The following is a 10,118-nucleotide window of genomic DNA, read 5'->3' on the forward strand; positions in this document are numbered from 1 at the left end:
ACTCCTGACTACGGTGGCCGTGATGCTGCTGCGGTTTCTTTGTAGTTTATAAGTCTACTAAACATGTTGACAGAGCGCCGTGTACACAACACCGCCTCCAGGTCAGTAAACAACCAGGATTAATCATATATAAAGCGCTCCGGATTATAAGAAGCACTGTCGGTTTTTGAGAAAACTAAAGGCTTTTAAGTGCGCCTTATAGTGCGGAAAATACGGTACTACTGTAGTACTAATATATACTACTGTAGTACTAATATATACTACTGTAGTACTAATATTAATACTTCATTTACAGGAAGTCCTCCTGGCGCTCTGATCTTAGAGTCTCCGTTCACCAACATCAGAGAGGAGGCCAAGAGCCACCCCTTCTCCATGGTAACACACACACACACACACACACACACACACACACACACACACACACACACACACACACACACACACACAGTATTTGTACTCAGTATGTGTGTGTGTGTACTAACACCTCTCGTGTGTTTCAGGTGTACAGATTCCTGCCCGGCTTTGATTGGTTCTTCCTGGACGCCATCACAGCAAACAACATCCTCTTTGCCAGCGATGAGAAGTACGTGACCCTCCTTCTTGTTTACAGCAGTAGTGACCTTTGACCTCTGAGCTTAACATCTGTTTATTGATTTTTAAGGCATAATATAAATACAGCAAAGAAAACGATCAAACAACAAACGTGAAACTTAACTTAAATAGAAAAAACAATGTGGTTAATACAAAAGAAAAGACCTTTGAACCTTTGAAAACCAACAATCTGTTTTTAACTCCCTCTCTGTCCTCGGATTCCTTCAGACACATTTCAAACATTGGGAACTTTTTAGCAGAATTGTAGCAGCAGATATTAAGTAGATTTAGAGATGGACTGAGCTGTGAGGAGACGAGGTTAACTTCTTATTAAAGGAGATCAGATCAAATAAAGGAGAAATAAATGATAAAAAGTCAAACTATGATGTCTCATGAAAATGCCATCAAGAAAAGTCATAGTATAGTATGTCCTAAAAAGTTGTTCAGAAACAGTCACAATATAGTAAGACTTAAAATAATCTTCATATTGTCATTGTACACTTTGCCTTAAAATGTAATAAAATGAAGTCATAGTCATATAAATGTAATCAAACACTCGTAGTATAGAATGTCATAACACTTTCATTATAAAAACTAATTAAAAGTCACAGTATAGTTTGTAATACAAATTATTAAGTTATAGTGTAGTACAAATCTTAAAAAAGTCACACACACACATAAATAAATACACAAACACACACAAAGAGACACACACACACGTATATACTCACAGATACACACATATAAATACACACACACAAAAGTCAAAGTATAGAATGTCATAAAAATGTCATGAAAAAAATCCTAGTATAGTTTGTGGTAAATGTTTTATTTACAACGTGGTGGTATAGTTTGTGGTAAATGTTTTATTTACAACGTGGTGGTATAGTTTGTGGTCAAACCGTGGTGGTATAGTTTGTGGTAAATGTTTTATTTAAAGAAGTCTTCTTTAAAGAAGTCTCGTGTTCTCCAGAACAAACGACCAAATGAACCACAGAAGACTTTTAACACAACAAACCCAAAAGATTTCTCACAAACACTGAAACAAGACAAAGTGATGAGGTGAGGCTAGGCTCATTCCTCCAGCCCCCTACTGTAAATATGTGGTACTACATAACACAGCAGAAATGAGCGAATGTCCCTGAATGCACCGTTAAGCCGTGTCCCGTCTCTGCTCAGTGTGAATCACATCTCCTGTCCGCTGTTGATCCTCCACGCTGAGGACGACGGCGTCGTTCCTTTCCATCTCGGCAAAAAGGTGGGAGAGACTTTTACCTCAAGAACATAACAAAAACTCTTTCAGTAGAATCATTTAACACATAAATAAACGTCATAAATGTAACATTCAGACGTCTTCCTCCTGCAGCTGTACAGCTTGGCCTCCCAGTCAAAGAGCCTCAGCGGCCACAAGGTGCAGTTTGTTCCTTTCTCCTCCGCTCTGAGCTACAAGCACAAGTTCATCTACAGGAGCCCGGAGCTGCCAAACATCCTCAGGTACCAGCGGCACAGGAGACCGCCATGTGGGGGGGGGTGAAACTAAAACTACTTCATAAGAGCAGTCCAACGTTCTGCTTCATCGTCACCTGAGGAACTCAGACGTTATGTCATCTTCAGAACACTACAAGAATCAGCTGTAAAGTAACAAGAACACAAATACTGTGATCATCATTTAAGATCAATACGAGTCATGGAGGATCAGATGTGTTGCTCTGAAGATGGATTTATAGTCGACACAGCGGGTTCAGAGTCCGGCTGCAGTTGAGTCAGATTTCATCGTATTGACCCAAAAAACATCGCAAATGATTTTGTTAATTGATCAATGAAATAGTATTATTGCAAAAATGACAGAAAAGTATGGAGATTTCCTGCGTTTCTCTTCTTTATGTTTTATTTAAATAGAATAAGACGTTAAAAAACATCAACTTTAAAACTGTGAAGACATTTTTCACTATTTTCTGACTAGAAAATGACCTGCAGACGATCAGTAAATAAGAAAACCTTTAGTTAGACGGCCCGACTGAACCAGGCTTCAGGTGAAGTCGACACTGAGTTTAAGAACCATGAGCTGATCTTTTACCATTTGTTTCTTATATTTCTGGTGTGACTGAGCCTGAAGGCGACGCTGACGTTCTGTTTGTTTGGTTTTGTTGTTTCAGTGATTTCCTCGGATCAGCTCACCAACAGACGGACGATTCAACCTGAGAGAACACACACACACACACACACACACACACACACACACACACACACACACACACACACACACACACTCACACACACACACACACTCACACACTCATCAGCGTTTGTTTTCTGTTTGGGCTGAATATTCTCGCATGAACTGAACAACATGATTCCCTCTTATTTCTGTCACCATTCCTCTCACGACGACGAGGATGACGAGCAAACGGAGAAGAGAGAACGTTCATCGTTTAATATTTTAATCATCCTGGTTCTTTACAATCTGAGTGATTTTTATTTAGTTTTGCTCTTTGTCTGACTCTGATCGGGTTGGTTATTAATATGGTCCTCTCGGTTTAAGGCCTGTTATGACTTGAATTATGAATTAAATATTTTATGAAACTGGTTTTGTTTCTTTGGTGGCACAAACACTGAAGCTGTGACGGCGAGAAAAAACGATAAATACATCACAACATCATCAGCAAACAGTTTTAACTGCAACTTAAATGCAGCGGATGCAGTATTTCATAAACTGATAATAGTTTTTAGTTTGAGTCGGACTGAAAGATTAGAATGCTGTAAAAGTATCTCGTGAAAATATTATCAAAAATGTCAGTTTAGTTTGTTGTTAAAATGTATTTGTAGTCAAAACTTCATTGTAAAATCTGTCGTCTAGTAAATTGTTTAAATGTCATTGAAAAAGTGTCACAGTCTCTGTATGGTATCCTATAAAAATCTCTTTAAAAAAGTCATAAAGAAAAAGTAATCACTGATATTTAATGGCAGAAAATGCTGTTTTCAGCCTCTATGGAGATTTAAATGTTGCTCCGTTTAATATATTAAATTGAATGTTTCTGGGTTTGAACTGATATTTAAAGACATTAACTTGGACTGTGCTGAATTGGTAAGGATATTCAGAATATACTTAAACTATTAATCTATAAAATAGTCGTCAGATTAAAGGATTATTGGAAAGTTTCAGACATAGAATGACGATAAAGTTGAGACTAAATGAGCCATTAGTGTTGTTTGGAGCTCCACTTAGATTTGTCTTTGTGTTTTATGGTTGCAGCTTTTCAAACATAAGCGTCACTTTACATTTATTAAAAGGTTAATACGAGTACATAAATAAAACTTCGTCTACCAACACATTACAAGTTTATTTCCAGCAACAGACCCGAGAGAAGCAGGAACATTAATTATTAAACTGACAAAAGCAGTTTAGTTTTAGTCACGCTGACATTCTGAATGGACTGCATTACCCATAACACACCTGTAGTGTCACACTGAGGCCTTTGTGTCGCGTTCATGTCACGTCGGGATTATGTCATTGTCAGTTTCTGACTTTTAAACATCCGAGTCGTGAATTAGTAAAGAAATGATCAAAATGTGGGCTCAAGAACAAAAAAACACAATTATGAGATTAAACATGAGAACAAATCCGTTGTTCAAGTTAAATAAACCCAACTTTAAATAAACCCAACTTTAAATAAACCCAACTCTAAATAAACCCAACTCTAAATAAAAACCCAACTCTAAATAAACCCAACTTCTAAATAAACCCAACTTTAAATAAACCCAACTCTAAATAAACCCAACTCTAAATAAACCCAACTTTAAATAAACCCAACTCTAAATAAACCCAACTTTAAATAAACCCAACTTTACTTTACTGGGAGTCAATGGAATTAAGTAAATGGTAAATATTTAGGAAGTCAAAAATATACATATTTAGTTTTGCAACAAATCAGTAGAACAAAACTACGCTATAGTACAACACTGTACAGCACAATACATAAATACATAAATACATAAATACATGACAAAGTATCAGATAGAGTATAACTGCAGTGTGTTTTGTTGCTTTAAGCCGTGTGTTTAGTTTTTGTTTAAAGGTAATCAGTTCTTTCTTTAACTCAATAGGAGGACTGTTCCAGGAGTGACAGGCTGTTTGAACAAACTTTATACGTCTGTTTAAAAATTATCTAATCTCTCACGTTGAATCAGATTGAACACATTTAAACATTTAAACATTTAAACATTAAAACGTTTAAACATTTAAACATTAAACAGTCATTTAAACATTTAAACAGTCGTTTAAACATTTAAACAGTCGTTTAAACAGTCATTTAAACATTTAAACAGTCATTTAAACATTTAAACAGTCATTTAAACATTTAAACAGTTTAAACAATTTAAACATTTAAACAGTCGTTTAAACATTTAAACATTTAAACATTAAACAGTCATTTAAACATTTAAACATTAAACAGTCATTTAAACATTTAAACAGTCGTTTAAACATTTAAACATTTAAACATTAAACAGTCATTTAAACATTTCATTTAAACATTAAACAGTCATTTAAACATTTAAACATTAAACAGTCATTTAAACATTTAAACAGTCGTTTAAACATTTAAACAGTCGTTTAAACATTTAAACATTAAACAGTCATTTAAACATTAAACAGTCATTTAAACATTAAACAGTCGTTTAAACATTTAAACATTTAAACATTTAAACATTAAACAGTCATTTAAACATTTAAACAGTCGTTTAAACATTTAAACATTCGTTTAAACATTTAAACATTTAAACATTAAACAGTCGTTTAAACATTTAAACAGTCGTTTAAACAATTAAACATTTAAACATTAAACAGTCATTTAAACATTTAAACAGTCATTTAAACATTTAAACAGTCGTTTAAACATTTAAACATTTAAAATTTAAACATTTAAAGTCATTTTTAAACAGTCATTTAAACATTTAAACAGTCATTTAAACATTAAACAGTCATTTAAACATTTAAACAGTCGTTTAAACGTTTAAACATTAAACAGTCATTTAAACAGTCGTTTAAACATTTAAACAGTCGTTTAAACATTTAAACAGTCGTTTAAACAATTAAACATTTAAACATTAAACAGTCATTTAAACATTTAAACAGTCGTTTAAACATTTAAACATTAAACAGTCATTTAAACATTTAAACAGTCATTTAAACATTTAAACAGTCGTTTAAACAGTCATTTAAACATTAAACAGTCATTTAAACATTTAAACAGTCATTTAAACATTAAACAGTCATTTAAACATTTAAACAGTCATTTAAACATTTAAACAGTCATTTAAACATTAAACAGTCGTTTAAACATTTAAACATTTAAACATTTAAACATTAAACAGTCATTTAAACATTAAACAGTCATTTAAACATTTAAACAGTCGTTTAAACATTTAAACAGTCGTTTAAACATTTAAACATTTAAACATTTAAACATTTAAAACATTCTACGGTCGTTTATTTCCGCCCCGAGTGACTCATCTGCTCACAAACGATCTTTGCCGGCTGCGTGATGACGTCACCGTGGGAGCGTCAGTCAGCGCTGGTGCTTCCGGGTTAAAAACGGCTCCAAACAGAGAAAGTTCCTCCAGCGGCTCCTCGTGGAGGACCAGGTGAGTCCGACCACGTGACCACGTGACCAGGTGACCAGAATACAGAAGCTGAGTTCACCTGTAGTTACACCTGTCTGTCTCTCTACCTGTCTCTCTCTCTCTCTCTCTCTCTCTCTCTCTCTCTCTCTACCTGTCTCTCTCTCTCTACTGTCTGTCTCTCTCTCTACCTGTCTCTCTCTCTACTCTCTCTCTCTCTCTCTCTACCTCTCTCTCTCTACCTCTACCTGTCTCTCTCTCTCTCTCTCTCTCTACCTGTCTCTCTCTCTCTACCTCTACCTGTCTCTCTCTCTCTCTCTCTACCTCTACCTGTCTCTCTCTCTACCTGTCTCTGGTCTCTCTCTACCTGTCTCTCTCTCTCTACTCTCTACCTGTCTCTCTCTACCTGTCTCTCTCTCTACCTGTCTGTTTCTCTCTCTCTCTACCTGTCTCTCTCTCTCTACCTGTCTCTCTCTCTACCTGTCTGTCTCTCTCTCTCTACCTGTCTCTCTCTGTCTGTCTGTCTGCAGAGTCTGTCTGTCTGTCAGAACCACCCTAACCTCCAGCACGTGGACCCGGTCCACCTTCAGCAGGTAAGGACCCTCTCTGAACCGGGTTGAGTCTGGACCCTCAGAGTCCAGCTGGATCCAGCAGCCTGGTTTAACTGGTCTCACTGGTTTCACTGGTTTAACTGGTGTCTCTGGTCTCACTGGTTTAACTGGTGTCTCTGGTTTCACTGGTTTAACTGGTGTCTCTGGTTTAACTGGTGTCTCTGGTTTCACTGGTTTAACTGGTGTCTCTGGTTTAACTGGTGTCTCTGGTTTAACTGGTGTCACTGGTTTCACTGGTTTAACTGGTGTCACTGGTTTCACTGGTGTCTCTGGTTTCACGGGTTTCACTGGTTTAACTGGTTTAACTGGTGTCTCTGGTTTAACTGGTGTCTCTGGTTTCACGGGTTTCACTGGTTTAACTGGTGTCTCTGGTTTAACTGGTGTCTCTGGTCTCACTGGTTTAACTGGTGTCTCTGGTTTAACTGGTGTCTCTGGTCTCACTGGTCTAACTGGTGTCACTGGTTTAACTGGTGTCTCTGGTCTAACTGGTGTCTCTGGTTTCACTGGTGTCTCTGGTTTCACTGGTGTCTCTGGTTTCACTGGTGTCTCTGGTCTAACTGGTGTCTCTGGTTTCACTGGTGTCTCTGGTCTCACTGGTCTAACTGGTGTCACTGGTTTAACTGGTGTCTCTGGTCTAACTGGTGTCTCTGGTTTCACTGGTGTCTCTGGTTTAACTGGTGTCTCTGGTTTCACTGGTGTCTCTGGTGTCACTGGTTTAACTGGTGTCTCTGGTGTCTCTGGTGTCTCTGGTGTCACTGGTGTCTCTGGTGTCACTGGTGTCTCTGGTGTCACTGGTTTAACTGGTGTCTCTGGTGTCACTGGTTTAACTGGTGTCTCTGGTTTCACTGGTGTCTCTGGTTTCACTGGTGTCTCTGGTTTCACTGGTTCACTGGTGTCTCTGGTTTCACTGGTGTCACTGGTTTCACTGGTGTCTCTGGTTTCACTGGTTTCACTGGTTTAACTGGTGTCTCTGGTTTAACTGGTGTCTCTGGTCTAACTGGTGTCTCTGGTCTAACTGGTGTCTCTGGTTTCACTGGTTTCACTGGTTTCACTGGTCTAACTGGTGTCACTGGTCTAACTGGTGTCTCTGGTCTAACTGGTGTCACTGGTTTAACTGGTTTAACTGGTGTCTCTGGTTTAACTGGTGTCTCTGGTTTAACTGGTGTCTCTGGTCTCACTGGTCTAACTGGTGTCACTGGTTTCACTGGTGTCTCTGGTTTCACTGGTGTCTCTGGTCTAACTGGTGTCTCTGGTTTCACTGGTGTCTCTGGTTTAACTGGTGTCTGGTTTAACTGGTCTAACTGGTGTCACTGGTTTAACTGGTGTCTCTGGTCTAACTGGTGTCTCTGGTTTCACTGGTGTCTCTGGTTTCACTGGTTTCACTGGTGTCACTGGTTTCACTGGGAGGCTCCAGCACTCGGAGCTTCAGGTTCTTCTTCTACTAGTTCTATTGTAAGATCACAGGAAACACGTGGAGAGGCTTCTTCAAAATAAAAGCCCCACTCCTAAACAACTCAGAAATCAGCAGTGGATTAATGGATATCGGATCAATCAGCTGATGCTGTATGATGACGTCACCTGTAAACAGTGATGAGATGTCATTGAGTTAATTACTCAAGTACTGTAAAAGTCTGAAGTACTTGAACGTTACTTCAGTCCTTCCTTCACTAGTTCTTACTGTACTTCACCTGAGAGGACTGAATCATCTGACTTATATCTATGTTTACTCCTGGTTTTAATATTTATGTATATTTCAGTTTTTTATATTTATGTATACTTCTGTATATTTTATATTTATGTATATTTCAGTTTCTTTTTTATATTTATGTATATTTATGTGTTTTTTTATATTTATGTATATTTCAGTTTTTTTTTATATTTATGTATATTTATATGTATATTTTAGTTTTCTTTATATTTATTTATGTATACTTCTTTATTTTCAGCGGGGATGTCGACCACCACTCAGAAGCATCGGGACTTTGTCGGTGAGCCGATGGGAGATAAGCCGGTGACGTCTCTGTCGGGCATCGGAGAGATTCTGGGGGAGAAACTGAGGCAGCAGGGCTTTGACAAGGTACAGGAAGTACACAAGTACACGTTAAACTGATCACCAAACACCAACAAACTATCGTCTTCCTCCAAACATCTAAAGTATTTCAAATGTTTCCTCTTGTCAGCTGCGTTCATTCAGGAAACGATTCTCTTTATTTTGCCAGTTATCGTTTAATTGTCTTTAAAAATAGCAGCCTGAAGGTTTTCATAACGGCCACTGAACTCACGAGAAGACTGAAGACAGTGAGGCGAGAGAGCTCTGTAAAAAGCTAGTAAGAAGTTTTCAATCAGGAAATATCTTTAAAAAATACATAAATAAATACTGTGTGCCTTCAAATGTCAGTTTAACAAGTCTTCTGTTTATGTTTTTATTGTATTTTTACTTTGTTTTATCTGGGATTTTTACGTGTGTTGTGGTTTTCTTGTATTTTGTGTTTTTATTTCTTCTGTATTTTCTACCGTGTATTTTCAGTGTTTTTTACCTCGTATTTCCTGTGTTTGTACCTCGTATTTCCTGTGTTTGTACCTCGTATTTACCTGTGTATTTCCTGTGTTTGTACCTCGTATTTACCTGTGTTTGTACCTCGTATTTACCTGTGTTTGTACCTCGTATTTACCTGTGTTTGTACCTCGTATTTACCTGTGTATTTCCTGTGTTTGTACCTCGTATTTCCCTGTGTTTGTACCTCGTATTTACCTGTGTTTGTACCTCGTATTTACCTGTGTTTGTACCTCGTATTTCCTGTGTTTGTACCTCGTATTTACCTGTGTTTGTACCTCGTATTTACCTGTGTTTGGACCTCGTATTTACCTGTGTTTGTACCTCGTATTTACCTGTGTTTGTACCTCGTATTTACCTGTGTACTCCCGGTCCTCCTCAGGCCTACGTGGTTCTGGGTCAGTTCCTGCTGCTGAGGAAAGACACTGAGATGTTCACCGAGTGGCTGAGAGACGCCAGCGGAGCGAACTCCCGTCAGGCCGGACTCTGCTCTGAGTGTCTGAGGGAGTGGTGTGATGCCTTCCTCTGAGACCCCGCCTCCTCACACTAGACCCCGCCTCTTCCTGCTCCTGAAGCTCCAATCATCGGTGTTGGCTTTAAAGCATGTTTTCAGGTGAATCTTCACGCTGTGACCTCGCAGGTTGTTTACCTGTTTTAATGAGTCGTTATGTTTTGGGAAAGTTTACAAAATAAAAGCTTTGTGTCCGATCAGTGGTGGTGTGTTCAATGTCTATGTATGTCCG

The 10,118-nt window shown here is 37.9% G+C and overlaps 2 protein-coding genes across 4 annotated transcripts in view; both read left to right on the forward strand.

Moving 5' to 3' along the window:
• The window catches only part of abhd12 (abhydrolase domain containing 12, lysophospholipase), a 15,988-nt gene extending 12,814 nt beyond the window's left edge, over positions 1-3,174 (forward strand). Inside the window, 5 exon segments of the mRNA XM_054599599.1 lie at positions 296-375; positions 501-583; positions 1,771-1,849; positions 1,958-2,085; positions 2,748-3,174. Of these exon segments, the coding sequence (XP_054455574.1) occupies positions 296-375; positions 501-583; positions 1,771-1,849; positions 1,958-2,085; positions 2,748-2,793 (416 nt within the window). The 3' untranslated portion in view covers positions 2,794-3,174.
• A 2,962-nt stretch (positions 3,175-6,136) lies between these two features.
• Positions 6,137-10,080, forward strand: LOC129091917 (barrier-to-autointegration factor-like protein). 3 transcript variants are annotated; one of them, XM_054599603.1, is made up of 4 exons: positions 6,175-6,234; positions 6,741-6,803; positions 8,768-8,898; positions 9,758-10,080. In XM_054599603.1, the coding sequence occupies exons 3-4, from the start codon at positions 8,773-8,775 to the stop codon at positions 9,902-9,904; spliced, it is 273 nt and encodes a 90-aa protein (XP_054455578.1). In that variant the 5' UTR covers positions 6,175-6,234; positions 6,741-6,803; positions 8,768-8,772; the 3' UTR covers positions 9,905-10,080. The 3 variants fall into 3 exon arrangements, with proteins under 3 accessions (XP_054455579.1, XP_054455578.1, XP_054455580.1); XM_054599604.1 differs by lacking the exon at positions 6,741-6,803 and having other exon boundaries at positions 6,137-6,234; XM_054599605.1 differs by lacking the exon at positions 6,741-6,803 and having other exon boundaries at positions 6,179-6,264.
• The last annotated feature ends 38 nt before the right edge of the window (positions 10,081-10,118 follow it).

This window comes from Anoplopoma fimbria, chromosome 6 (genome assembly GCF_027596085.1).
Source record: "Anoplopoma fimbria isolate UVic2021 breed Golden Eagle Sablefish chromosome 6, Afim_UVic_2022, whole genome shotgun sequence".
Taxonomy (NCBI): domain Eukaryota; kingdom Metazoa; phylum Chordata; class Actinopteri; order Perciformes; family Anoplopomatidae; genus Anoplopoma; species Anoplopoma fimbria.